Source organism: Limtongia smithiae (genome assembly GCF_038497785.1).
Source record: "Limtongia smithiae strain NRRL Y-17922 unplaced genomic scaffold V1518scaffold_10, whole genome shotgun sequence".
NCBI lineage: Eukaryota > Fungi > Ascomycota > Lipomycetes > Lipomycetales > Lipomycetaceae > Limtongia > Limtongia smithiae.
This window is the reverse complement of record NW_027117631.1, coordinates 577,035-604,664: the sequence shown is the minus strand read 5'-3', so window position 1 is coordinate 604,664 and position 27,630 is coordinate 577,035. Positions and strand designations below refer to the sequence as shown.

The 27,630-nt window shown below is 55.5% G+C and overlaps 9 protein-coding genes across 9 annotated transcripts; 4 read left to right on the top strand and 5 right to left on the bottom strand.

The window, feature by feature from the left end:
- Positions 1-1,557: 1,557 nt before the first annotated feature.
- Positions 1,558-5,537, bottom strand: V1518DRAFT_420713 (ubiquitin carboxyl-terminal hydrolase-domain-containing protein). The gene is made up of 4 exons (XM_066905056.1): positions 5,305-5,537; positions 5,093-5,194; positions 4,880-5,046; positions 1,558-4,830 (listed from the first exon to the last, which is right to left on the bottom strand). The coding sequence occupies exons 1-4, from the start codon at positions 5,320-5,322 to the stop codon at positions 1,746-1,748; spliced, it is 3,372 nt and encodes a 1,123-aa protein (XP_066758284.1). The 5' UTR covers positions 5,323-5,537; the 3' UTR covers positions 1,558-1,745.
- Positions 5,538-6,875: 1,338 nt separating this feature from the next.
- Positions 6,876-9,827, top strand: V1518DRAFT_420708 (Bestrophin, RFP-TM, chloride channel-domain-containing protein). Its single transcript, XM_066905055.1, has one exon. It carries the CDS (start codon positions 7,087-7,089, stop codon positions 9,658-9,660), a length of 2,574 nt encoding a protein of 857 aa, XP_066758283.1. The 5' UTR covers positions 6,876-7,086; the 3' UTR covers positions 9,661-9,827.
- On the bottom strand, positions 9,772-13,419 carry V1518DRAFT_420707 (formate--tetrahydrofolate ligase-domain-containing protein). Its single transcript, XM_066905054.1, has 4 exons — positions 12,945-13,419; positions 12,734-12,878; positions 12,630-12,683; positions 9,772-12,581 (listed from the first exon to the last, which is right to left on the bottom strand). The coding sequence occupies exons 1-4, from the start codon at positions 13,121-13,123 to the stop codon at positions 9,996-9,998; spliced, it is 2,964 nt and encodes a 987-aa protein (XP_066758282.1). The 5' UTR covers positions 13,124-13,419; the 3' UTR covers positions 9,772-9,995.
- An 81-nt stretch (positions 13,420-13,500) lies between these two features.
- V1518DRAFT_420705 (WD40-repeat-containing domain protein) lies at positions 13,501-14,669 on the top strand. The gene is made up of 2 exons (XM_066905053.1): positions 13,501-13,549; positions 13,599-14,669. Exons 1-2 carry the CDS (start codon positions 13,533-13,535, stop codon positions 14,578-14,580), a joined length of 999 nt encoding a protein of 332 aa, XP_066758281.1. The 5' UTR covers positions 13,501-13,532; the 3' UTR covers positions 14,581-14,669.
- V1518DRAFT_420704 (uncharacterized protein) lies at positions 14,536-15,866 on the bottom strand. The gene has a single exon (XM_066905052.1). The coding sequence runs from the start codon at positions 15,771-15,773 to the stop codon at positions 14,718-14,720; it is 1,056 nt and encodes a 351-aa protein (XP_066758280.1). The 5' UTR covers positions 15,774-15,866; the 3' UTR covers positions 14,536-14,717.
- Positions 15,867-15,912: 46 nt separating this feature from the next.
- Positions 15,913-17,361, bottom strand: V1518DRAFT_420703 (S-adenosyl-L-methionine-dependent methyltransferase). Its single transcript, XM_066905051.1, has 5 exons — positions 17,103-17,361; positions 16,995-17,052; positions 16,869-16,947; positions 16,676-16,818; positions 15,913-16,628 (listed from the first exon to the last, which is right to left on the bottom strand). The coding sequence occupies exons 1-5, from the start codon at positions 17,307-17,309 to the stop codon at positions 15,979-15,981; spliced, it is 1,137 nt and encodes a 378-aa protein (XP_066758279.1). The 5' UTR covers positions 17,310-17,361; the 3' UTR covers positions 15,913-15,978.
- Positions 17,362-17,857: 496 nt separating this feature from the next.
- Positions 17,858-24,473, top strand: V1518DRAFT_420696 (uncharacterized protein). The gene is made up of 10 exons (XM_066905050.1): positions 17,858-18,193; positions 18,257-18,637; positions 18,683-21,372; positions 21,422-21,896; positions 21,944-22,450; positions 22,506-22,664; positions 22,712-22,796; positions 22,845-23,514; positions 23,561-23,762; positions 23,811-24,473. The coding sequence occupies exons 1-10, from the start codon at positions 18,039-18,041 to the stop codon at positions 24,418-24,420; spliced, it is 5,934 nt and encodes a 1,977-aa protein (XP_066758278.1). The 5' UTR covers positions 17,858-18,038; the 3' UTR covers positions 24,421-24,473.
- A 57-nt stretch (positions 24,474-24,530) lies between these two features.
- Positions 24,531-25,757, top strand: V1518DRAFT_376003 (N-terminal C2 in EEIG1 and EHBP1 proteins-domain-containing protein; the record flags this gene model as incomplete). Its single annotated transcript, XM_066901525.1, has 4 exons — positions 24,531-24,982; positions 25,037-25,113; positions 25,189-25,382; positions 25,623-25,757. 4 exons carry the CDS (start codon positions 24,531-24,533, stop codon positions 25,755-25,757), a joined length of 858 nt encoding a protein of 285 aa, XP_066758277.1.
- V1518DRAFT_420690 (uncharacterized protein) lies at positions 25,749-27,418 on the bottom strand. The gene has a single exon (XM_066905049.1). The coding sequence runs from the start codon at positions 27,357-27,359 to the stop codon at positions 25,902-25,904; it is 1,458 nt and encodes a 485-aa protein (XP_066758276.1). The 5' UTR covers positions 27,360-27,418; the 3' UTR covers positions 25,749-25,901.
- Positions 27,419-27,630: the final 212 nt, after the last annotated feature.

Genomic DNA, 27,630 nt, shown 5'->3' with positions numbered 1-27,630 from the left:
CTCGTGATTGCATCGTCGATCGTGTCGCCAGGCGCAAAGCAATCCGCCTATGGTAGCTCTGTCAACCATCTGTCCCTGTATTCAGTAGTGTTCAGCAAGCGATTTTTGTCCAGAGGTTTCGAGGCGCATGCGTGCAGAGCGCTCGGTTTAAGATGTCAGCGTGCACGCCTGTGCGCTCACGCGACTCACAGTCATGTCTGCAGCGTTGTTCAGTCTCAGCTCTCTCATCAGACTCAGACAAGAGATTCGATATGTCCCGGCTTAGAAAACAATAGTGCTGTCTGACGATCTGAGCTTGCGAGACGGCTTTATACGCGACACCAGACCTAGACCGTCTGCGCTCCTCGCAGCGCGGACTGCCGTGTCAGAGAACGGCTGCACCGGCTAACTACTAACCAATACCTGACTACTAATTTAGTTTGCTAGTAATTAGTTAGCCATTAACTGTCTTCTCTGTTGGTTATGTTCTCTCTTAGGCAAAAATTTTTTGACCACTAAATCTGGCTACGCCGTTTACAATAGTTTAGTTAGCGGTTGTCGTCGCCGTTTCATTAATTTAGTGCACGGGACCGTTGCGTTATTCCGTAAATGAGGCCACTATCCTGTTGCTCTACAATAATGGCTAACAAATTTAATTGCCGAATTTGCCTATTAATTTAGATAACTGGACCTCACTGCCTATGGCACTTCACTACGCCAGTAGTTACAGACTACATTCACTAACAGATTTACTAATGATATATTGATTTAGTTAACTAAACCAGTCGGCTTAGCTCGCACAAGCTGCCGATCTCAATAGTGATTTCATTTCCTAATTTGAGTATGCTCATCACCAGGGACACATATCAATTTATTCATGGTTGCTCCGCCGCCCGGTGCCAAACGTAATTGGTCAATCTGATCTGTTCATCCACGGATATCCGCAGTAGTTTGTTACCGAAATATGTTTAGAATCTTGCCGCCAATGTTTGTGTGTAGTGGCAGGAATCATCAGTGGCTGCACATTATGTTCTTAACAAAGCATCAATTTATTTATATAGAACAAGACCGCATCGACAGTAATACAAAATAGAGATGTCCGTAGCAGCTAGTTTTTTGAGTTTAATCAGCAGTTGGAACATTGCAGCAGTGTAGTTAGCGCAGTCTATATCAGTGAACAAAATTTACCCTCGACAGCGAGCACATAAGTAGGGTTACTACTTAGCAGGGATAGTTGTACTTACATGAGTGAGCAAAATTGGTGATCTGAAGTTTTAGTTAGCGCACAAGAGGAGCCTAGTAGCCAGAATTGTTAACTTCTCACACTTTGACCGTTAGCTAATTGGTTACGGGAGCCGAATTAGTGGTGAAAGTAATTGGCCAACGCAGTTTAACAACAAGGTAACACATCAGTTAACAGGACGGCAGATATGTACGAATGGGCAATACAGCAGTGAAGATCTGGTCTCTGCGAATGATGTGCATACAAGCTATCTATGATCGGCAGTGATGTAGTCACGTTTGCTGTGAAATGATTCTGTGCGATCTTATAGAGAAACTGCAGTGGTCACATGGAAGACATAGTCAAGTTTAAATCTTATGGGTGCACAAGCAGAGGGGCAGCAGAATTCAACGCGTGACACACAGCCAGCCGGATCAAGCAAGATAAGTGGATCTAGCTGGCATTGGCATCCAATATTGCAGTTTTTTGTTCACTATTACAAGTCCCTCAACTGCCCACTATCCTATCCTACACCTTCGCCGGTCTAAAACTGCAACACCTCCGGCCCATCCTTGCCGTCTCCCGTCGTCGCTGCAGAGGCTACTGTTCCAAGTACCTCTACGCCCGTCACCGGATTTGTAATCGTCACCGCGGTTGTACCCGGCAACGGAGGAGATTTTGTGAGACTTGCTGCACCCTGTGGCTGCGGCGGTGGGCGAAAATTTACCAACCTGCCGTCTGTGTAGATCTCGTTCAAGATATTCTCAAACGCAGATGGTCCTCCTTGCGTATTGATCTCGCGGTACTTATTGTACAAGTACAGCGCTGCACGGGCATCTTCGATGGAGTCGTGATTCTCTGTCTGAATGTTGCTTTGCAGCAAATACCACGACAGGAAGCGCAGTGAGAGCTTGCGGTGCCTGGACTTGATGTAGTATATATCCAACGTGTCGATGACTTGATCCTTGGGGACCTGAATGTTAATCGTGCGGAAGTCATTTGTGAGACCGTGGCCCACGAACACGACACCTAGGTTGAGCAGCAGCCATAGTTTCTTGTACGCAACCTTCAGCGCAACCAATGGCTTCTTTGATTTCGCAGGATCGAGGTCACCAATTTCAATGCCAGAGAACTCAGTCAGGTAGTCCACAATCTCTTCCGAGGTGGAGATGTAGTCATCAATGAACGCAATTCCGGCTTTCGGGCCTTCGCCGCGGACAACAGACACGCGTGCGAGCGATAACCGGCTAGGACGCACCAGCATGCGTGTGCCGTCGCTGCGGATTGTCGATTCCTCCTGCTGCAGCTGTACAAACTCGGCATCAATTGCAACCAGCATGCCCGGTTCTGGCGCCTCCTCCTTGGCAAGACATTCGTATTCAAAGCGCAGGCCCTGGCGATCAAAGTTCATGAATAAGTCCCGGTAAAGTAGTGTTGTGTCCATTTTCGCCACCCATTCGGTACTGTAGCGTTGTTTCGTGGGGTCGCAGGTTTGGTACACAAGCGCGGTCGGAGTTTTCCATGCGTAATCGAACTTGAGGGATTCAGCTGCGGAGAAAGGGGTTACGAAGAAGTCGTTGAAGAGGTACCATCCGCGTGAGCCATCGGGCTGGGGAATGCGGATGAGCGAGACCATGTGGTTATCCGTCGGACCAAAGTTGACTTCCACTACAACGCCGACAAGCTCGTACATCCCAGGGGCGCCAGCGGCGGCCAACGTCTCGTCAATCGTGTCGAGCTTCACGCCACCCTGCGCCCCCGCCGATGCGCGGAACACGACCGGCAAGAAATTCTTCTGGTTCCAGAAATGGCGTGTCTGGAAATCCGTGGCAATGTTGATGATCAGCACCGGCGGTAGCGACTGCACGCGCTTGGTCGTGCTCACGGTCTGATACCTTCGGCATTTCTCACTGCACCACCCGCGCGTGTGCATGTTCGTGGTTTCTAGACTCTGCTGCAAAATACTGCAGAACGAGATCGCGGACGCAGCCGACGTCGAGCCGCTTGCGAGTTTTGGGTACTGCAGGTCCGTAACGTAGTGTGTCACGCGGCGCGTGCTTTCAGACTTGCACACACTGCAGCTCACGGTTGAGATGCTACCCACACCCGCGACGGTATCAAGCTGCGCAACAATGCTCTCCAAATAATCGGATGATCGGATCTCCGAACTGCGGCTCTCCTGTGCTATCTTTTCGAGTAAAAACCGATTGAACGCCTGCGTGCGCACGCCGACGGGTTGCTGCGTCGACGCGGTCTCGTCGTCAATGAGCCTCAATGCAGTCGCTTGTGGTATCGAGCTCAGTACGTGCACAAAGTTGTACGCGCGGCAGTGCTGTCCGTTTGCCTTGGCGAGCATGTCAAACAAAAAACCTAGCTCACATAGCAAGCAGGTTTGCTGCTCACAGGTACGTGAGACGTGGTCCAGCGCAAAATTGTAGATCGGCGGGGTGAACCGAAGTAGCTGCAGCAACGCATTTGTGTAGGAGTTCTGCAGATGCGTCTCGAGACCGGCATACGGCGTACGGTTGTAGAATCCAAAATCAAAATCCTCGACGCCGAATTTGCTATACTTCATCTCAACCTTCTTGAACGCCTCGACGGGATCTGTGGTGGCGCCCTCGGACACCAGTGCTACGCCCTGCTGCTGAGACAACTTGTCTTGCTCGCTACGGAACATTGGCGTCTTCGAGTCCGCACGACTTGCATTCTGATAGGGAAGCGCCTCAGTGACATAGCGTTTCAAGCGTTTGGGGAAGATGGCGTAGGCGCCAAACGCGACAGGCTTCATCGATGCGAGAATATCCGGTGCGATGGGCTCAGCCGGCTTAGCGGCGTTGAAGACCATGTCACCAGGCCATGCGGAGAGCAGTTTGTCACGGTAGTATGGCATACCGACAGTACTGAGGGAGGTGCTGTCGTCGTCGATATTAACTGGCGGACCACCGTCCATGACAGCGTCGGCGTACTCGGTGGGACGACTGTACTCAGTAAACTGTGTCGAGTCCGGTGTGCCCCAGATGTGTACGACGCCGGCGTTGCTTGCAAGTGCAAAATATTCCCCCGAAGAAGAGAACTCGAGAGTGGAGACGTAGGGGATGTTGGCTTGGTAGAGAAACGTCATATCCATGTTGACAAAGTCGAGCATTTGCAGCTGACCGGTTGCGGAGGAGATTAGACAAACTGTGGAGAGCTTGGGATGGAGTCGGACATGTGCTGCACCTGCGGGAAAGGGCACGGGCGGTTGCGCACGAAAGGTGCGGAGGTCGTAGATGTTCAGGAGCGGGTCGAGCAGATACGATGAACCGCGATAGGTGTGTCCGCAAGTGAGCAACACGTTGTCACGGGCATCGAGGTCGGTGAGGTTTGTAGAGTGCGCGGGAATCTTGCGCACGACTTGGAGGGAGACAGGGTCAATGAGCGCGACTTCGCCGCTTGTCGCACCGGCGCAGATGAGCCGGCCACCGTGGCACATGATGGTGAAGCCGGTCTCAGAGGAGACCTCGCCGACAGTTGCGCCGCGATCAACGTTGACGCGCAGAAGTCCCGGGCTGCGGCCACCGACGACGACCTCAGAGGTGCCGCGAGAGGTGTAGCTCATGCATGTGAGGTCTGAGTACTTTTTGTCGTCGCTGCAGGAGTTAGTGGGATGATCGGAGACAGACACTGGAGAAGACGCACCTCAGATTAAAGCGCAGAATACCTCGCCGCTGGGTCATACGCAGGCCGGAGCTGCCGAGGGAGAGCACGCCGCGGTCGTTAATGAGGATCTGGTTGACAGCAGTCGAGTGGCCCATGTAGGAGGTGTACTTGCGCAGCGAGGGGCCCGCGAAGGATGCCACGCGGCCCTGTGGGAGTCAGAAACAGGTCAATCAAAGCCAGTGAGGAGCACACATTGAGATCACCGGTCCATATGAGCTCCTGGGAGGTGTCGAACGTCAGTGCCGTGATTGGGGCCGCGGGGTTGCCGAAGGGCTGCGTGGCGGCCTGGAAGATCTGGCCGAGATGCGCGTAAGCAAAGTTGAGCGGGAGCTGGTTCTGCTGTGGAAGCAGCAATAGCGAGCAGTAGACCCACGCCATGAGCCGTGAATCAGAGGAAGACGTACCTCGTGCCAACTTTCCATAGCGGCATGCTAGCCAGGCCGGATAGCGATGGAGGTGGAGGGGGCGCGGCCGATGGCGTCCACGGAGGTTCAGGGCACAGCCAACAAGCCAGAGCGGTGATCTTGCGTGATTTCCTTCTCGGCCACGTGTCAGAAGAGCCGCGGATCTAGTCAAGAAGTGTGGTGCGTGTGTGGTAAGTTCGTGATGGCGTTGGCGGTTAGTTTTCACGGTGCGCGGACCTCACAGACAAGAACGCCTGTTTGCGCGCACCAGCAGTCATCACAAGCACCGTCGGCTCTAAACCTACGAAGTAGCAAGATATATGCCTAAATATCTATTCATTGAAGTCTAACTACAAATGCGTAACTACAAATGCGTCTGTCGTACTCTACGAGACATATTGACTGCAGCTCATTTTTCGAAGGCCGCGCACTCTACGTCCCAACCATCACAGTCGTCATCTCTCTATAGTCTTGATTCCAACCCCCCTGAGAGCACAGTACTCGTCCGGGGCTGTATTCGGGCTTCTGAATTCGAATACTGCGACAAATTTGCTGAATGCGATTTACTACTGTAAGGCGCGGCCGCGCTATTATCTGAGTTTGAAAATCGGCATAGTCCAATATGCATCGCCGACCTCTAGTTCCGCTCCTCTGCTTTGTAGTCCTATACTGACCCTGTGTCCAGCCTACTTAGTCGATGATCTATCAGATGTGATTATTACACCCATTGTCTTAAATTCCCATGTTCGACCATGAAGCCAACGACAAATGTCTTGATTTGGCCGTTTGATATGAGTTCATCACCGGGCAACAGCATTTCTTCTTCCAAAGCTACGACTCGTCTGATGACGACAATATCTTTCAGCTTGCTACCGTAGCTGACATACTCCAGACGATCTGTTTAAGCAATGGGAAATCGACATGGTGCTACACAGTAGACAATAAGCTGTATAACTTTACGATAGGAGGAGTGCGGGAATATGAAGAGCCAGCGATGGAGAATAAGTATAAACACGATGGTGAGCTGAAGAATGTGGATAGCAGTTCGCGAAGCCGATGTGGAGCTTAGTGAGGAGGAGGCATGCCTGTTGAAGGCAATGATTTGGCAGATGCTGGAATAGGATCTAGAACAGTGTCCTACTGCTACTGGGCTCTTCTGGATCCGTGGTTTGTACGAACTAGTTCCTTAGGATAACGAAATACAGTGAGGGTCGAGGCGAAGACAACGTCGTGAGTCGGCAATCACCGTGTGACTGTGATTCCGCTGGAACGTCGCGACGCGTATGATCTTTTGCGCGCTCAGACACAGCGACTAGGACGAAATGCGCCTAGTGCGACACCTGAAGCAGCACACAATGCGATTCTGCTAAGCGGCGCCTCGGGGAAGTGGCGCAGAAACAGGGCCAGCTTGGTCCAGACGTGATCGCGGCGGCGGTGAGCTGGTTTGGCGCTGCGCCGTGCAGTGCAGTGCGGAAGCAGTAAAAAGAATATGTCACTGGTTGTATGAAATAGTTAACAGTAAAAGAAATATAATAGAAGAGAATTGTATCTGACAAGGATCAGAGACCAGTCTGGGGGCGGTTGTCTGCCGAGGCCGAAACACGTACGCTTCTTGGTACTCATTTTGTCGCATCTCTCTCCTCTTCTGCCCAACCTCATCCTGCTCTGTTTCCGTGTTTTTCCTGTTTTTCGTTTTCTGCGTCGGTTCTTTCGTTTCTCTTCTTTCGTCTTTCTCTTTCTCGTCGCTGCTCCTTGTGCTGCTCTTCGTTGTCCATCGCACTCATGGAGCGCGCGAGCACCCTCCGTCGCGTCTCTACGACCGCGACCTACCGCTCCGACGTCTCTGCAGCTGGCTTCTATGCAGAACCCCGCAACCGCGCGCGCAACCGCTCGCGCGACCCCGCGCACGACCACATTTTCGTCGTCCCCACCAAGGACGACGACAGTCCGCCCACGGGGAGCCGTCGCCTGCGCAAATGGGGCTCCTGGCGCACCAAGCAACAGCAGCATGTTTCTCCAGGGGAGGAGTTCAGCAACGAGGTGCCTATGCTGCCGACCGACACGGAGAACTCACAGTGGGACAAGACTGCAGGCTCGGTGCGCACGTCGCCAGAGACGACCTCGGCTGATGGCAGCAGCGGCGGCGCTACGACGGCGCGGAGCGGCGCGTTCAAGGAGAAGCTCCGCAAGCTAGCCTTGCAGGAGGAGATCCACTCCTTTCTCAACTCAAAGGTGCATGACGATCCCTTCGCGCGCAGCTCGCTGCCCTATGCGCTGCGTTTCCGCGGGTCTATCTTCTGGGTGCTGCTCCCGCAGATCCTGATTGTGTGTGGCTGGAGCACGCTCATCGTCGCGATATCACTGCTCTGCACGACACTAGGCATCTCCTCCGTTCTCATCACGGTCCTCGGCTTCGTCACCGGTTTGTCGCTCTCTTTCCGCATCAACACTGCCTACGAGCGCTACAACGAAGGTCGCAAGTACTGGTCCACGCTCACGCAGACCACGCGCTCGCTCTCGCGTTTCGTATGGTGCTACCTTCCCCTGCGCAAGGGCTCGGAAACCGAGGACTATCTCGAGCGCATCACCTGTCTGAAGCTATTCGTCGGCTTCGCCATCGCTCTCAAGCACCACCTGCGTGAGGAACTTGGAGTCGATCATGACGACCTGTTGCCGTTTGTGGAATACCTACCCACGTACGCCAAGCAGCGCGAGCAGCTAGCGGACATGCAGCGCGAAACGGCTCTCGCAGCGAACGAGGCACAGCGCGCTGAAACCGAAAAACGCGCAGCAGAAGCCGAAGCGTATGCGTCGGCGTCGGTCACTACGCCTACGACCGATGCTGCCGGCGACCCGCCGCCACTTACGCGCGCACTGACGTTCCAGCAGGACCTCAAGCGCAAGCTCAACCAAAGATTCCAGCATATTATTCCGCGCTCCATGGACACCGAATTCGCCGAACTGCTGCAGGATCGGGACGATCGCATCTCACGTGCGACTATCGTGCACGGCAACCTTCCGCTGGAGATCCTCAACTTCATTGCATACTTCTTCCGCGAGCTGCAGTCCGAGCCTGGTGTACTTTCTCCGGCAGAGGGCGCATATTTGCTGGGCCAGATGTCTATATTCACCGAAATTCTAACCGGCACGGAACGCATTCTCCGCACGCCATTGCCACTCGCGTACAACATCCTCTGCAATCAGCTCGCTTGGATCTACGTCATACTTCTCCCCTTCCAGCTCGTGCTTTCTCTGGGATGGGTCGCCATCCCCGCCTCAGTGATCGCAGGCTACGTGATCCTCGGCCTCTGTGCGATCGGTTTGGAAATCGAGAACCCGTTCGGCGACGACCCCAACGATCTCGACCTGGATCGATACTGCCAGAGCATCTCAGTGGAGGTCGCGATGGTGATGTCCTCGGTTCCGTATTCGCATCCGGTAGAGTGGATGCACCATCCGCGTAATCGTCCGCTTGCGCCGGTGTTTGATGGTGATTTTGATACATGCAAGACAGAGCTGAAATTATTCCAGATGCAGCAGATCTTGCAGCAAACTATCGAAGACCCCTCCGTGCGGTACTATGTAGAACATCAGCATGCGACGGCGGCAATGACAACAACGACAGTAGCAGCAGCAGCAGCAGCAGCAGCAGCAGCCGCAGCGGAACAGCCACCGAAACCGGTCACACGTCGCCGAACAAATACACACTCAAGCACAGCCTCGCACACGAGCGAAGTCGACATAGTCGTCCGCCGCCGACGTGCATCCTCAATCGATACCATTCCGAAGCCAGATATCATTACAGCGGCTCCTGCCACCATCGCCACTCCCACCACCCCTTCCGTCTCCACCTCAAACGGCCCGCCCTCCCTCGCGGTGCTCACCTCCCCTGGAACACTCGCTGCGAAACGCGACCTCGCGTCGCCAGCAAGCATGTTCTCTACAACTAGCACGCCGCCTATCATCCTCGAAGAAGACGAGGAAGATGATGCCGAAGATACCACCACGCCGCACCCACCTCAAGCACACAGTGTGGACCACCCCTCCGACGCGGACGGCGAAGACGGCACCGACGGGTACACAGATGCCGTAAGCGACACCGAGCACCGCCACGAGGACGAGCAGGATCCGCTCGCCGAGACGGAACGCGCTTTGCCCCGCATCGCAGCGTCGACCGCCGCGCTGGCGGAGGAACTCGAACACTCTATCCACGAGCTGTCCTCCATATCCGCATCTTCGTCCCACGCGAGTCTCGCCTCGTCGCTCGAACATGCCGTCGGGGTACATGCTAACGGTTCCCATCTCTCGCTCCCGCAACGCAGCCACGAGTCCGAGCGCTCAGGAAGGGCCAACTAAGCATGAACAAGGCGCGCTGGTCGCGTTTGTGATATACGATATGTCGTAGTTGATAACACTTTGGAATACACAGGAGCATGGAGTCATGGAATACACCACATAGGTTGCATATACACGCCTTTAAAAGTGTTCTAATTATAAAATATAGAGAAATTACACAACTATTGTTACTTCCAAACAGTGCGCCAGTTGAATGAAATCGCAGCAAATCCCAACTTTTTTTTTAAATCTCCAGACATCCTAACATCATCGTATATATAACATTAGCAAACACAGATACAAGCCACAGTTGAATGGGCCGCATCACACACATCTCAAGCATGGAAGTTAGGTGCTTAGAACAGTCCCTCAATCTCTCCCTTCTCAGAGACCTCCACATCCATGAACCCGCTATGTGTAGGAAGACCAGGGATTGTCTGAATCTCTGCAGCAAGCGCGTACAAGTAGCCCGCGCCAACAGAGGCGCGCACGTCGCGGATCGGCACGGTGAAGCCAGTGGGCACTCCCTTGAGCGCGGGATCATGCGAGAGGGAGTACTGCGTCTTCGCCACGCAGATGGGGAGGTTACCGAATCCTTGTGCAGTGTAGGTCTCGACCTTCTTCTTGGCAAGCTCGCTGAGCTCCACCTTCTCGGCACCGTACATCTGCTGCGCGATGATGTTCAGCTTCTCCTCAACGCCCAGGTTGACGTCGTAGAGTAATTTGAAGTCTTTGCCCTCGGTCTTGTTCGCAGCTTTGATCACGCCAGCTGCGAGGTTAACCGCACCCTTTCCACCTTCGGCCCAGTGGTTGGACGATATCGCGTCATCAGCGCCGGCAGCAAGGGCTTCCTCACGGATCACCTGGATCTCGGCATCCGTGTCGGTCTCCATCTTATTGATAGCAACGACAACGGGCAAACCGTATTGCTTCGCGTTCGAGATGTGCTTGGCGAGATTCGCACAGCCCTTGCGCAGCAGTTCACAGTCCTCCTTGCGGTACACCTCGGGGAGCGCGACACCAGGCGTGACATCGGGACCGCCGCCGTGCAGCTTGAGCGCACGCACAGTGGCAACAATGACAACGACGTCCGGAACCAGGCCGCTAGAGCGGCATTTGATGTTGAAGAACCGCTCGCCGCCCATGGTGAAATCGAAACCAGCCTCGGTGACGACGTATCCCGCCTTCTCGATCTCGTCCTCGCCGGGCTCAGTGCCGGCAAGCTTAAGTGCCATCTTATCCGCCAGCACGGAATTAGCGCCGATCGAGATGTTGGCGAACGGGCCTGCGTGCACAAAAACGGGCGTGCCCTCGAGCGTCTGCATGAGGTTAGGTTTGATCGCGTCCTTCATGAGCGCGGTCAGCGCGCCGCCACAGCCAATATCGTCGCAGGTGATAGGCTCGCCAGCCTTGGAGGAGGCGACGACCATGTTGCCAAGCCGCTCGCGCATGTCGGCGAGTGAGTTGGATAGTGCGAGCACCGCCATGCACTCAGACGCAACGGTGATGTCGAAGCCAGTAACACGAGAATGGCCCTTCTCCGCGGGGCCCTGGCCGATGGTGATCGTGCGCAGGTGACGGTCGTTGCAGTCGACGACGCGGCGCCAGGTGATGGAATCGGGATCGATGTCGAGACGGGCAAAGCGGCCGTACTCCTCGGGTGTGAGCGAATCAGGGTCGGTCTTGTCGATGCCGAGCTTCTTCAGGCGACGGAACATACCCGGCGAGAATTTGCGCACGCCACGCTTGGATGGCACGAGACGCTTGTAAAGCGGACCGTTCTTCTGAGAGGACTCATGGAACATGCGCGTGTCGATGGCAGCTGCAAGAAGATTCGTCGCGGCACTGATGGCGTGGATGTCGCCCGTGAGGTGCATGTTGAACTCGTCCATGGGGATGACCTGGGAATAACCTCCACCGGCAGCCCCGCCCTTGATGCCAAAAGTCGGTCCCATGGAGGGCTGGCGAACGTTGGCGAAGGCGATCTTGCCGAGGTGCGCGCCGAGGGCCTGCACAAGACCGACGGTGGTCGTGGACTTGCCCTCGCCGAGCGGAGTGGGCGTGATGCCGGTCACGAGGACGTACTTGCCGTTCTTGCGGTGGGCGAGACGCTCGAGAAGAGTGAGCTCAACCTTGGCCTTGTGAGCGCCGTAGTTCTCGAGCTCGGACTCGGTGATGCCGATTTCCTTTGCAAGGTCGCGAATGTGCTTTGGCTTCTGAGAGCGGGAGATTTCAAAGTCATTAGGCACTTTCTCAAGGATGGTGAGCGGCAAAGGGGTAATGTGACGCTGAGACTGCGCGGCGTAGTAGCGGTCGGCCGCAATGACAACGTTCTCGAGTAGCATTGCTACGGTCATGGGACCGACACCGCCAGGGACGGGAGTAAGCTTTGACGCGACTGCGGAGGCGGAAGCAAAGTCGACGTCGCCGACGAGGCGCTGGCCGGACTTCTTTGTCTCGTCGGAGACGTAGTTCGTGCCGACGTCGATAACCACTGCGCCTGGCTTGAGCCAGGACCCTGGGACGAAGCCAGCCTTGCCGATGGCGGAGACCACGACGTCAGCCTCTTTGACGTACTCGTCGAGATGCTTGGTGCGGGAGTGGCAGACAGTGACGGTCGCATCTGCGTTGCGGAGGAGCGAAGCTACGGGAGAGCCGACAATGTCGGAGCGGCCGAGGACGACGACGTTTTTACCGACAAGGTCGACGCCGGCGGTTTTGAGAAGGACCATGACGCCCTTAGGGGTGCAGGGCACAAAGAGGGGTGAGCCACCGCGCTTGGCAAGCTCGCCGGCATTGAGCGGACCAAATCCATCAACGTCCTTCTCGGGGAGAACAGCGGAGGTGACCTTTGGCTCGGAGATATGAGCGGGGAGGGGGAGCTGGACGAGAATGCCATGCACGGAGGCATCGTCGTTAAGCTCGGCGATTTTGGCAAGGAGCTAAACAGTGAGCACGCAACCGGCAAAAAAACAGACCGATGAGCATACCTCAACCTCGGCGATGGACTCGGGGAGCTTCTCGATGGTACAGACGATGTTTGCCTGCATAGATTAGCGGATGAACGGAGGAGAGTAGCATAGCGCGAACGTACCTCTTCGGCGGCCTTGAGCTTCATGCGCACATAGGTGCTAGAGTCGGGTCTCTCGCCGACCTGGATGATCGTAAGGGAAGGCTTGTAGAATGGGTTCTTGGCCTGTGCCGCGGCGATAGAGGCGTGTAGGGACCCCCGGACGGACCTGCGAACTGTGAGTCAAATGCGTCCCCAGGAGCAGCCGGAACCGGCGGGCTCAGTAAATACGTACTTTGCGACGGCATTTCCATCGATGAGCTCTGCGGCCATTGCGGACGTGTGGAGGCTGGCGAAGGCGCGGGAAGGCGAAGTGAAGACGGGGAGACAGTGGATGAACGGAGAACTGCTTCGCGAAAATTTTGGCCGGCGCGTCGCGAAGGGAACACGTGACATGAACACGCGTGGAGTCATCGCGGTGACAACACTTGCGAAGTCGCGCTTTGGAGTGCGAGGGAGAAGGGAGTGTACAGAGGACTGAAGGAAAGTGAGAGGAAAACGAGCGCAAAGGGTCGCTGCTGATGAATCGCACGCGATCTGGCCGTGTGGTGAAGGACGCGTCGACACTGCAGCTACCCGAGTTCACGCGTCCAGGGAGGACTGTGGCCGCGTCCTAGTGCGATCTACTCTGCTTACGAAGTAGATCAGGGCGAGCAGTGTAGAACAGCGAATATCGACAGTGATCAGCGCACAGAGCGGCGAGAAAAGAGTGTCTGGATGGCGATGTCCTCGGAGTAGCACATCTCGCAGCACGTGACTCACCGCCGCGTTCTTAAAATTTGCTTCCGACGATAGCAGCGACCATCACCAACGCCACACCGCAATGAGGCCCATTATTTTGTACGTGCTGTTGTACATTCTATTTTTTATGCTTACTAACACTCCTCAGAAAAGGGCACGAGCGCCCATTGACACAGCTCAAGTACAACCGCGAGGGCGATTTGCTATTCACCACCGCGCGGGACAAGATCGTCAATGTGTACGACTCGCACAATGGCGAGCGCCTGGGCACGTACTCCGGCCATCAGGGCGCAGTCTTTTCCGTAGATGTCGATCCCACCTCGACTGTCATTGCAACTGGCTCCGGCGACAACACTGTGCGGCTATGGGACGTGCGCACTGGCAAGTGCGTGCATGTATGGAAGTTCAACGCGAGCGCGAAGTTTGTGCAGTTCAACGAGGACGGGAACTTGTTGCTGGTCGTGACGGAGCAGCATATGGGACAGCAGGGCACGATTCATGTGTTTGACGTCGTGTGTGACGTCGAGGCGAAGCAATCGGAGGAGCCGGCATTCAAGTTTGTTTGCGGCGAGAGCAAGTTCACCGTCGCGGGCTGGTCCTATCTGAGTCGGTACATCATCACGGGGCATCTGGACGGCTCTGTGGCAAAGTACGACGCCAAGTCGGGCGAGCTCGTCAAGTCGGTCGACGTGCACGAAAAGGAGGTCACGGATCTCCAGTTCGCGCCCGACTTGACCTACTTCATAACTGCGTCGAAGGACAAGACCGCTAAGATACTCGACACCGACAACCTCAACATCATGAAGACCTATGCCTCCGACTCGTCGCTCAACACCGCCGCCATCACGCCGCTCAAGGACTACGTCATCCTTGGTGGTGGCCAGGACGCAAAGGACGTCACTACTACCTCGGCGCGCCAAGGCAAGTTCGAGGCTCGCTTCTATCACAAGATTTTTGAGGACGAGATCGGCCGCGTCCGCGGCCACTTTGGCCCGCTCAATAACATTGTTGTACACCCCGCCGGTACCGGGTTTGCATCCGGAAGCGAGGACGGCTACGTGCGCGTGCATCACTTTGACAAGTCGTACTTTGACTTCCTCTACGATGCCGAACGCATGCGCATGGAATAGTTCCTTTGAATAAATGGTTATAGGTTACACAACAAATGACAAAAACCCCCTCGTTACTAGTTACACAGTGACACAGTTAAATAAACCCCATCTAAATATCCTAGCAAATGAACAAAACATACACCCAAACCCACCCTTCATGACGACGTCTTCTTTTCAATCAGATTCGCCTTCGCCCAGATACCTGTCATAAGCGCAGGCGCGTACACGGTCGACCGGAATGCCGACGTAGCCACGGAGTCGCGGATGCCGATTGACTCACGAATGCTCTGGTCGTCTTGTGAATCATACGTCCGCCCGGAGTACACGGACATACCCCTGCTTGGCGACACGACGCCAGAGTTCATTATCATCATTTGTTCCTGCGGTGGCAGCTGTTGCGGCAGTTGGACGGATGCATCGGCGGGAATCACGACTGCTGACGACATGTGTTCGGCCGGCATCTCGGGCAGCGGCGGGATGTACGATGGTGAATTCGGGTTGGAGCGGTTAATGACACCCGGGATATAGGCGATCGGGACAATGTTTGAAGCGCGGGTGACGGTGGAGGACGCCACGGATGCGACGGTGTGGGAGGATTGTGCCGCGTCCGGGTTAGCGTATGCGAACGCGCCAGCACTGGCAGCTGCTGTGGTTGCCGCGCCTGCTCCCGCGGCGGTTGAGAGCGGCCGTCCGCTGTCGCTGTCTTGCAGCTCTGGGAACTGTGATAGCCGCCGATCTTCGTCATCGGCATCGTCGCCGCCGTCGTGAATGGTAAGCGCCTCGCGCTCGAATTGCATCTGCTTCTCTGATGCCACCTTGATCAAGTACCGAGCACGCCGGCGGCGATTGTAGTACAGGAACGCGCCGATGACGAGCGTGGCAAAGACAACAGCGCAGATGACACCGGCTATGATGCCGCCAATGCGGTGGGAGGACATGCCGGTGCTGGAGGAGTGGCCGGTCGACCCTGTGGAGGATGTCGATGTCGACGACGACGACGACGACGACGCGGTGGCGGAGGCGGAGGAAGAAACAGAGGTACAGTAAGTCTTTGCGCACTCAGAGCAAGACTGCACTGTCAACTGGCAGGTCTCGCCAGAGGCGCATGTCGGGCACGTAGGGTTGGTGTCGGTGCAGACGACGCAGTCGCGCCCAAAGAGCAGCGGGACAGACCGCGCCTTGCGGGCGTGGGACCGGAGCCGGGGGTGCATTGGTGGTCTGGGAGCGCAGGGGGGTCACTGAGCTGGTGGAGAGAAGCGTCGCGGTGTGGAATTTGCGTGGTGTGGCAGTGACTGAGTCACATGTGACTACCTGTGACCATTGTGTCAGGGGTTCTACGCGTCGCATATCTGAAGCGTCCTCTGTCGCGCGTCGATAAAACACTGTTGAAACTACTACTACAAATCGTACATACTTCTACTCCGGCTTCTTCGCAACGTACAGCATCATCGGCGTGAAAATTCCCATCTTGGCGCCGAGAACGAGATTAATTGCGGCCTCCTCGAGCGCCTGCGAGATCTTCTGCGAGCCCGCGGGTGCAACGTGCAGCCGCTCCATAAGGCCCAGACTCTTCATGAGCAGGTTGCGTCCCAGCCAGCTCGTGCGGAAGATGGTGACAAGGTCGCCGATGGAACGACAGTACTTCCATTCGCCGCTGAGCGGGTAGTACCAGGGAACCTCGTCGCCTTTGGACGCCAGGTCCTCCTGGTGGAGGACCTGGAAGCCGACGGACTTGAGCGCGTCCTGAGCAACACTAGCGTGCACCATCTTGGGGATGCCATCGCCGATCTCGATGCCATAGCAGACGTCGCGGTGCACGGGGTTGGACTCATCGTACTTGTCCGTCATGACCCACTCATAGACGCCGAAGACGCCGCCGGGCTTGAGGACTTTGTAAATCTGACCGTAGACACCTTCAAGGGTGGGCGCATGGACGGTGGCCTCGATGGCATAGACGGCGTCGAAGGACTCGGGGGCAAAGTCCATCTGCATGAAATCGCCCTTGACGAGGTGGACTTGCTTCTCGAGACCTTTGATCTTGGCGTAGTAGTTACCACGCTCAACCTCTGCGACAGTTAGCAAAGCGCATTTCCAGAAGCAATTGAGAACGTACGGTAGTCGTTGTTGTTGAGACCGGTGACATTGCACTCGGTGAAGCGCGCAATCTCCTGCGCAGGGCCGCCGACGCCACACCCGACATCAAGCACATTCATGCCCTTCTGGATGCCCATCTGGTAGGCGAGGTAGTGCTCATGTCTGGGTTGTTGTTAGTTACGCGCGTGAGATGTATGCATTAAAGTACTCACCTGGCGATGGACTGCTTGAAGGCTTCGCCCTTGTAGAAGCGCGAGAAGTGGAAAGAGCTGCCCCAGCCGTACTCGTAAACTAGAGCTGTTAGTGCAGGGTCAAATGGTCATACTCGTAGTACTCACAATCGGTAACGAGGTTGTAGTAGTGCTTGGTGAGGGAGGCATACTCGTCGAGACGAGTCTGCGGGTGTTAGCCGTGCACATCACGCCACAGTGCAATTGAGTGCAGACCTTCTTGTCTTGCTCCGTCTCCAGCCCGGGGGTTTTGTTATCCCAATGCTTAAAGTACTCGTCGACTGCGACCTTCTGGGCGGACTCGTTCTTGGAGATTGCGGAGAGGAAGCCGGTTTTGCCCGTGGAGTCTTTGCCGTGCATAGCCTCCTTAAACTCCTTGTCCTGGACCCGGTCCTGCTTCTGGGGCACAAACGAAGTGGCCATTCTGATTATGATGCGAGCAGCGAGAGGGATTTGGTGGTGGTGGATTCTGTTGAAGAACGCGGAGGAGAAGAAGGGGATGCAGCGCACCGTGTTTAATATGGCCCCGCCGCGCACGCGCCGGTGTTGATACGAGCGCCTCGGCGTCCTCGTACTCGGCTCGGGCTTCGCCCGAGCCGTTCCGATCACGCCTGCATCGGGTACAACGTCTGTCACAGACCCGAATACGAAGTGGCGCTCGGCATTCTTCCCGTCTAGTCCCACTCTATACCTTCTTCAGCTGTACGCACTTTCAAGGTGCGCCGTCCGTGCCGGGCGCGAACTGCGTGAGAATCACATCAGCTGCTCCTGCCGAGCTGTTCTTCCTCTCTGAATTGTCCCCTAAAACTATGGTCTGGACATTTCGCGAAGGTGATGGTGTCGTTGAACAATGGTCAGGGCTAGGGCAGTCGCGTGCCCGACACGTCCTCGTCTCGCAACACAACACTGCGTGTCGTAGTATAACGCGTTTTGTAGCCGTCGTAAACCAATCAAGCCTCCGTCTGATCTTGCTCTGTTGTAGGCACAGACTCCATGCATGTAGTGCTTTAACGACTGCCGCTGTGCCTAGCACCCTCGCGGCTGTCCGGGCATATAAACCTATCGTAGCAAGCACTCCGCTGCGAAGTGTATACAAGCGACACACCAAACACAGCGCTCACCCTAGTCGGATCAGTGCATGCTGCTGAGCAGATGGGAAGAGCCGGCGTGCTGGGATTGCAGCATTCGTGTGCATCACCGCAGCTGCAGTCGCCTAAGGCGCGCGTCCTCGACAAGCTCGCGCAGTGCTTCGAGCAGTCTTGCGACGACGTTCTGCAGGAGATCGAAAAGCTAAGCGAGTATATCAGGTACGTCCTTGGCTTACGATCCGGTCTGAGAGAAAAGCTGTCTGACTACCGAGTTCTCCCCAGGTCACCACAGTTCCAGCACCTCCCCGAACATGACCAACTACGTATCGTCCTCGCCATCGGCCACCTCCCATGTCTCCGCGCCAGTCTACTCACCTCACGCAAACGGCTCTATTGCGTGCTATGCGATGAACATGGCCAGCACTCTTCCGGCAACCGCTCCCCCCCGTTTCTTGAGTGGCCAGTGTTATTTGAAATCCTGTGCGCGCTCTCAGCAACATGCGACCGCAAGAGCAGCGTCGCGATTGCGGTATTGGTTTCGTTGCGCCGATTTTTAACGCATTATTGCTTGCCGCGGGAAATTGGGGATGGGTTTACCAAGCTCTTTTCCTGGGCATTAGCCATGCTGGGGTGTGAATCGCGGGAGCACAGGATCGCAGCCAGGTACGTCTCTCCGACTTCTAGTAATTCTCTATGCTGATCGTCCAGTCGTACCATTCCGCTGCTTATAGTCGACGAGTACGCCAAGCGTAGAGTCGTCAGCACCGTTTCCAGTTTGCAAGTCGCCTCCGTTCACAGCGTGTACCTAGCCGAAACATGCATCATGACTTGGACCGAAATCGGCAAGAACGCGCACGGCGACGACTTGAACTTCGTGCTCATCAAGCTTATTGCATATCTTGGCTCAAATAATGACTTTCTACTATCTCTTGCATGTCACGAGCTGAACAGACTCGCGTCGATGAGACGGGTCTCCTCCATGCAGCTGCTATCGCCGTTCTGGGATACCCTGAGCATCGTCGTGTTTGAACCGTTCGACAGTCGCACCTTACACGTCCTAGCTGAACTCCTCAGCACCACTGTCCGCGATGTGTGCGAGCGCACGCAGAGCTTCGTGCTGCCATACCTCGTGCGTGAGAAGCAAGTCGACGCGGTGCAGCACATCGCAAAGGTGCTCAACGTCTCCACGTTCGAGCTATGCTCGAGCAACATTCTTCCTATAGTCGCGGTGTTACTCACGCACAGCTCGACGGATCCTGTGCGCGAGGCTATTAACTGTCTCGTGGAGTTTTCGGAGAAGTTTTCAGAGACCTTCATGCGGGGCAAATTATTCGCCCTGATCCGGGAGAACTCGGTGAGTATCACAGTTGACATTCTGATGATGTACACGGACGAGGATCAAGAGAGGGACGAGAGAGACATTCCAATCTTCAATACGATTCGCATCCTCGCCGACGCGGACGCCAAGAAGCGCGGCAACAGCTACAAGGAATCCAACCTGCTCAACTTTTTCAACAAGAATATTCTCGGCATATTTTGCAAGTTCTCCGACATGCTTCATAAAGCACAGAGCGCGACAGAACGTGTGCGCTGCATCCGCGGTATAGCCGCGACAATCCGTTTAGCTAGCGCACAGGCGATGTCTGCGAAAGCGCAGATCGTATCTTGTTTGCAGGGCTCCATGGAGGAGAGTGAGTTGCAAGCCGTCACTCTAGGCGCGTGGATTAATATTGTTGAGTACTGCGGCGATGACGAAGTGGAAAAGCTGTTGCCACTGGTTTTGTCGATTTTGTGTAGCTATTGGGCGTCATTTGACGAGCCTGCGAAGCAGAAGGCGAAGACTCTCATTGGAACCATATTACGAGTCCGTGGACCGGTGTTGAAAAAGTTGCGTTCGTCGAACGTTCCATTACGAGCGCTCAACGTACCCGAGCTTAGAGATATGATTGCGACTCTGTCTCTTGAATTTCCACAGTCAAGCAAGCCTGCGGAAATATGCCAAGATCTGATTGCGCGGTGTGATCACGAGAATTTCGTCGTCGTCCAGGAAGCGCTACTTGATCTGCGTGAACTGCTTGTGAACGAGCGGTTGTCGACTTTGAGCATGACGGCTGATTTGCTTAATACCCTGATCGAGGTATGCCATCGGTATTCCGAAACAAAGCCATGGATTGCCAGAACCGCGGCGGAATGTATCGGACGTATTGGCATGTGGGATGTGAGCAAGCTGAAGTCGAAGAGCAAGCCCACGGATCTTGTCTTGTTATTCAACTTCCAGTCGCTGGAGGAGAACATTGATTTCGTAATCACGCTTATGAACAAATATATCGTTCCCGCTTTTCAGTCGTCGACCGATCCGAAGCACCAGGTTATGCTGGCGTTTGCGATGCAGGAGCTACTCAAGTTCTGCGGGCTCAATGCGACGACGGTGGTTGAGCAGGACGGCGACGGGAGCGGCAACTGGAATTCCCGGCTCAGCGATGCTGCAAGGGCAACGTTGACGCCGCTGCTATCGTCGCGGTATAGTCTCGAGCAGCGGAGTGTGTTTCAGTTACAGTACCCGCTGTTTTCCAAGACCACTGAACATCGCACTTGGGTACAAGACTTCACTGCAGATCTACTTAACAGAGGCTCGTTAATTCTTGCAAAGCAGAATAGCTTCCCAACGGCGGATAGAGTTGACTTACTATTCATTTTCTCCAAGGTGATTCACAACCAAGATGTCCGCATTGCAGCCTACCTACTGCCATTCATCGTGCAATTCATGATCGTCATGGGCACCGATGTCGAGCGCAAGATCATCCTCGACGAGATCTTACTCGTACTGAATTACGACTCCGGGACGAACGAACGCGTGGCGATGAGAACGACGACTTGCCAAGTAGTGTTTTCCGTGCTGGACTATATGATGCGATGGCAGCGTGCTCGACGGAAGAAATCCGCCGAGCGTGCGCGGCGGAATAAGCTGGACGTAGCTGTCCGTGAAACTAGTCCCACTGACGGCGGAGAGGAGAGTATCAAGTGTACTGAAGTTTTTTTGCGACAGATCCCCGTTGAATTGATCGCCAACCGTGCGCTCGAGACACAATCATACGCGCGCGCACTATTTTACTACGAGCAACACCTGCGTGAGGTGGAGAAAGATGATAAAATCAAGGCTGAGGATATTTTGAATCAGTTGCAGTATATCTACTCCAAATTGGATGATCCGGATTCCGTGCAGGGCGTGTCATCGTTGTTTCTGTCAAGTACTTTGGAGCAGCAGGTGCGCGAGAACGAAGCAATCGGACGGTGGGATTTGGCGTTGAATTGCCACGAGGCGATTGCGAAGAAGGAACCGGGGAATGTGCAGCGCGATGTGAGCATTGCGAGGTGTCTTCGGGAGCTTAATCAATATGGTATGACTTTGAGAAGACCATCAGAATGTGGCGACTAACATCTGTGCAGACTCACTGCTGAACAAGCTCAATTGCAACAAGGCGACCGAGTTGCAAGCGCCGTTAGCCGATCTTGGTATTGAATCTTCGTGGATCTGCGAAAACTGGGAAAGCCTGCGCACATGGGTATATACCAAGAGCGCGCAGCCGCCGAGTTTCAGCCAAAACGTCGGCGCAGCGCTACTCTGCGTGAAAGATGACGACATAGTCGGCTTTTATAAAGCACTCTGCCGCGCACGCGGTGTCATCGCGAGCAATATCGCGCAAGCTGGGTCGCTGATTCTTAAAGAATGTCGCACGTCTTTGTTCCAGCTGCATGTGTTGGCTGACATCGAGATGATGGCGCTGTTCGGGCGGACGCAGCGAAATCAGAATAGCGACGCGTTGTTGCATGGTTTGGATACGCGGCTTGATAATTTTAACGGGTCGTACACAGAACGCAGGTATTTGCTTAATCTGCGTCAAACGGTGCTCAAGCTAGTGATGTATGTGTGCATAGGTGTGCTCGCGTTCCAAGCTGACAGCCATACAGGCCGGACGACAATCAAGAATTACAGATCCTGATGCAGCACGCGAAATCTGCACGCAAGGCTCAGCAATACGCGCAAGCGTACTCTTTTGTGCTGAGCGCATCTGCATTCGACTCGCCGTTCCCGCAGATGGAGTACGCCCGGCTGCTATGGAACGAGGGCGACCGGCGAAAAGCGCTACAGAAACTCGAGACTGCAATCGATACCGGTCTATTAGATGTCGCGGGTCCCGGTGACGGGCGGAGCTATTCCGCCCGCGAGAGTCTATCCAGCGGGAGCGGCTCAGCGGGGCGGAAGAAGAATACTGCGAAGGGCAAGGCGTTGCTGCGGTATGCGCGATGGTTTGACGAATCGAACCAGGGCGAGTGGAGCGTTGTACTGCAGAATTACCGCGCCGTGATAAAGGAATGTGGCTCGCTTGAGAGTGGGTATTATTATCTCGGAAAGTATTATCTGAAGATTATGGATGCGCAGGCAAAGTTTCCAAAGACGGAGCGAAATGAGGCATAGTAAGTGCGCATTTGTTTGTGTGTTGGTTGGAGGGGTTGTTGCTGACAGGTGTAGTGTGAGCGGAAACTATCATAAGCAAGTGATCGTGCTGTACTGCAAGGCGCTGCGACATGGGTCGAAGTTTGTGCATCAGACGCTTGCGAAGCTACTGACGCTGTGGCTCGATTTCGCAACGGAAGATTACAAGCATCCCGGCTCGCATGCCGAGGCGTTGTGAGTCGTCCGCGGGACTGTGGTGAAGGACATACTAACGTACTTAGGGTGATTGGAAATCTACGACGGAAACATTTGAAGTCGATGACGGATAATATTCAAAAGCATTTTCCGATTCTGCCGCGGTATATTGTGAGTTGGCGCATGTATGTGCCAGTGTGCCAGTACTAATGAGGGTAGTTCTTCACGGCGCTGTCGCAGATCATATCACGCATTTGCCAATCCGATCTTGGCATCCTTGGGATTCTCGAATCAGTGCTGACCTCGCTCGCGATGGAATACCCCGCGCAATCACTCTGGCGGATCCTAACCATCGAGAAACACAACGACAAGGCGCGTTCAATGGTCGGTAAGGAGATAGCGCGGAAAGTGAAGGCGTTGTGCGAGCGCGAAGGACCGGAGCGCATGCGGGAGATGGCATCGGCGAATCATTTCATCGATAGCCTTATATCGCTGTGCCACGTACCCGTGCAAGGGTCGTCGCGAATGCTGAATCTGCGAACGAAAGGCCTGATCACGCCGTTCAATGCGTGCCTGCCATCGCTGCTCGTGATGCCAGTGCAAGCGAATATGGCGATCACATGGCCGCAGAAGGGTCGGAGTCCCGGCGATGGCGAGCACGCGGCATTTGCGAGCACGGTGACAGTTGTGCAAATTTATCATACCGTCGAGATTATGTCGTCGATGCAGAAGCCGAAGAAGATCAAGTTGCTAGGCAGCGATGGACGGGATTATTTGTTGCTGTGCAAGCCGCTCGATGATCTGAGGAAGGACGCACGAGTGATGGAACTGAATAATATGATTAATATGCTTTTAGAGAAGGACGCGGAGGGGCAGAAACGTGGATTGGGTATGTACTAGAAAGGGGTGGTGTGTGGCGGCGGCTAACGTGTTAGATATCATGACCTACGCTGTGACGGTGTTGAAGGAGGACTGCGGCATTATCGAGTGGGTTTCGAACACGAAGACGATGCGGGACGTTGTGACTTCGGGCTATAACGCTCGGGGAATCGTTCCGAATATCACCGAGTTGCGCGCGTTGCTGGACGACAAAAAGGGCGACCCGTGTGCCGCGTTTGTGAACAAGGTCTTGCCAAAGTACGTTATTCTCACCTCATTCTTTCACGTATTTACTGACAATTTCAGGTTCCCGCCGGTGCTTTACGAGTGGTTTATTGAGAACTTTCCCGTGCCGACACTGTGGCTCGAATCACGTACCGCGTTCGCGTGCACCGCGGCGGTTATGTCAATGGTTGGCTATGTGTTTGGTCTCGGAGACCGGCATTGCGAAAACATCCTGTTCCACGAAGACACAGGGCAGGTTCTGCACGTCGATTTCAGCTGCTTATTTTGGAAAGGTCTCGACCTTGAAGTCCCGGAGCGTGTGCCGTTCCGGTTAACCAACAACCTCGTCGATGCGCTAGGCCCAGCAGGCTACAACGGCGTCTTCCGACGAGCATGCGAAATCACACTGCGCATACTTCGTGAGAACGAAGACGTGTTGCTCCCCTCGCTTGAGACTTTTCTGCACGACAAATTAGTAGACTGGTCGCGGCACCATGGTGCGGGACATCGGGGTGGCGGACCTACTAGTCCGGAGGAGGCGTTTGCGCGGGTGCGTGCGCGGGTTCGTGGCGCGGTGGTGGAGGAGTCGTTTCCGCTTAGTATTGGCGCGCAGGTGGACGCGTTGTTGGTGGAGGCGACGGATCCGCGAGTGTTGTGCCGGATGTATATAGGGTGGTCACCGATGTGGTAAATAAAGATCTGTACGCTAGTTGTGAACTGTGTGGGGAAGTCGGTGAGTTGGGAGATCGGTTATCGTGACAGCAGATCGTCAGCTGCGATCGAAGACAACGACACGGTACGATGAATACTCTAATACCTAAATCCCGCCGGGCAAAGTTCACGGTGGACATCACGATCCACGATCTTGCCAACATCCCGCTTGTCTCGGGCCTCGTCTTCGTGCGCTGGCACGTCCGCGACTCCACGCGCGGGGACGCACGCGGACGCACGGAGAAGGTACCTATTAAAGACCACAAAGCGGTATGGGACTACGCGCGCACGATTGCAAAAGTGCGCATGGTGATCGACCGCTCGGGCATGCTCGCGGAGCGTGGGATTATGTTTGAGATATTGAGCGAGCATGCGGCGGGGGAGAAGGTCGAGATCGGAATGCTGGAGTTGAATCTAGCGGCATATGCGAAGGAGCAGCCGGCGGTTGCGAGGAGGTATTTGTTGCAGCATAGTAAGGTAAATTCGACGATTAAGATCACGATTTCATGCCTGCAGTTGAGCGGGGACGCGACATTCTCTACGTGAGTGAGATGGAGGGCCGTTGCAGGGAAGGACGTGATGCTGACTGTGAATAGGCCTCCGTTGACTTCTGGACAAGCATTCGGCGGCATTACGGGCGTTCTCGCGGACCATAACCAACCAGATAGCATACGTACGTTGTCTGACTCCTCCCGGTATCACTTCTGGCATACACTAACTCTCGCAGACTTCCCAAACCTCTCCTCAGCCACCGCACTCTCCTCCCTTTCCTCAAGCATGCCAAGTCTCTACCGCAAAACCCTCACCGCATCCTGGCAACGCCAAGAGGGCGAGCTCCCTGTGGAGGACTGCATCGAAGACATATTTGCAGGCGGTACAGGCTGGGCGAAAGACGGCTCTAGTGTTGGCAGTGCTGGAAGTTCACGAGGCGGTGGACCGACTGTTGTGGTTGGTGGTGTTCCCGGTGCGAACGAGGAGGTGGGTGTAACGCCGATGTCTCCTACGAGCGCGGTTGCGTCGTCGCCGTCGTCACCGGTGCCGAACCGGCGGAGTAGCGGCCGTGTGGGGGATGATTGGGCTACGTCGACGTCTGCGACTGCAGTGGCTGTTGCGGCTGTGAACGGGGGAAGTAATAGCCACGCAGGTTCAGGTGCGGGTGGTGGTGGCGATGGGGGCGCGGAGACACATCATGCAGTGATACCGGCGGGGACGGTTACCGGCGCAGGTGTGGACGCCCGGAAACGAAATGGTGAGATACGGAGCTGGGCTGAGCGTGATGATTTGCGGAGTTGGGTCGTGAGTAGTGGTAGGGTGTAAGAAAAGTTTTTGGAATGGTATTATTACATGGATCTAGATATACGATGTTGGGATGCAAACATGGAGACAAATAAGATACAAAAATGTGATATAAGTTCACAACAACAAAAAATAAACACACGACACTATTTATATGTTCCTCGTTTACAAGCACCCGAGTTCGAGAAGACTCCGCGCGGCGCCGATTTGGTTAGGTGTTCCCTTGATGGAGGAGCTGGGAACTGCGTTCTTGAGCGGGCTGCTGAACGCGTTGCTAGGGGTGTCCTTTGCAGGTAAGGATACGCGGTCGAGAGCGGAGACGGCGGCGGCGGCAGCAAGGGTTGGAGCTCGCCGGGTTTCGTGGGCGTCGTCGTCGTCCTGATACTCGTGGTCTTCCTCATCGCCACCGCCTTCGACGGTATGACGCGTCTTGCGCGCGGGTGTCATCATCAATGACGGGTCGGTCGCGCCGCGCTTATTCCGTTGCTCCTGAGCAGCACGCCCGCGCGTGCGTTTTCCAGGTGCAGTAACGGCGGCTGCAATCTCAGTAAAGTGGAGGCCCGCAGCGGGCTCTGAAGCGGTGGCGGTAGCCGGTGTCGGCGGCAGTGCAGCCGGCGCGATGGACGCCAAGCCAGGTGGTTCGCGTGTGTATTTATTATACGTGCGGCGACGAGGGTGCGGGGATGTAAACCCTGCCGCGATGGAGGCAGCGGCTGCTGCGTCGGCGGCAGCGATGGCGGCAGGGTGGGAGTAGTACACAAATGTTGTGGTTGGTCTGCGGCGGCGACCTGACACAGTGGAGTTCGGCGCAGGCGGGGGAAAGGCGGCAAGGCGCAGTGTATCCGAGATCGCGGCGGCGGAAGGGTCCATGCGCGCGAGCTCGCGCGTCATGAAGGCCATGCTTGTGCGGCCGGCTGCAGGTGTTGCTTTCGCAGCAGCAGCGGACGCGGAGGAGGCGTTGCGTGTGCGTCGGTGGTGGCGGTGCTTTGTTGTGGAAGGTGCGCTGATGGTGGACGTGTGCAGGCGTCGGTGGTACGCGTGTGCGGGCGCGAACGCGCGGAGACCTGTGATTGCAATTGCCCCCTCAACAAGCGCGTGTGCTTGGTTTGGCGATGCAAGTGAGAATTGGTGGTGCGCGGGCTGTGCCAGCGGCGCGGCGGCAGCGATCAGTGAGGTCACGGAGAGGGCGCTGGTGGACGGGGGGGACGCGTGTGTGAGGTCTGCGAATGGCGTATTGCGTTGGTTCGTGCGAATCTTGTAATGCGCAAGACGCAGACGCATGCGTAGACGGTCGGCGTGCACTTGCGCGTCGGCAGCGGGCGTGGATAGAGGAGGCGCGTATGTTGACGCGTCGGGGGGGTTGTTGTTGCTGTTGTTGTTGGTGTCCTCAGGCAGCGTCAGTTGCACGACCGGCACGGCGGTGGTCCTCGGCAACGGCATTACCTGCGCGGGACTGCTCGGGAGGGGATCCAGTACGCGCAGTTTCATGGGAGACGTTAGTGCAGCCTGGGTACGCTTCTGGGGACTCGTGATGGCAGTCGTGCCTTGGGAGGCTATGTTGCAAGAGATGTCGGCGAGCACGCGTCGTGGTGTGGCAGACGGCGGGGGTGGCGGGGGCGGCATTGTATCTGTGTATAGAGCGAAAAGAGAGTGGAGGGTAAGAAAGGAATAGTGGTTGAGGAGGAGGAAGAGGAAGATGGACAGTCGAGAGGACGCGCGGAATGACGGCCACGGCGCGTGCGGCGCGTGCGGCGCTCCCAGTTTAACAGAATAAACTTGTTTTGGGTACGGAACGCTAAATTGGTGCTGATTGCACTCCCGGGGCATCGCGACGCGTTCACGCGCATCCCCGGCTGTTCGCTTCTAAACGGGCCGAGTAATAACGACCGGGCAT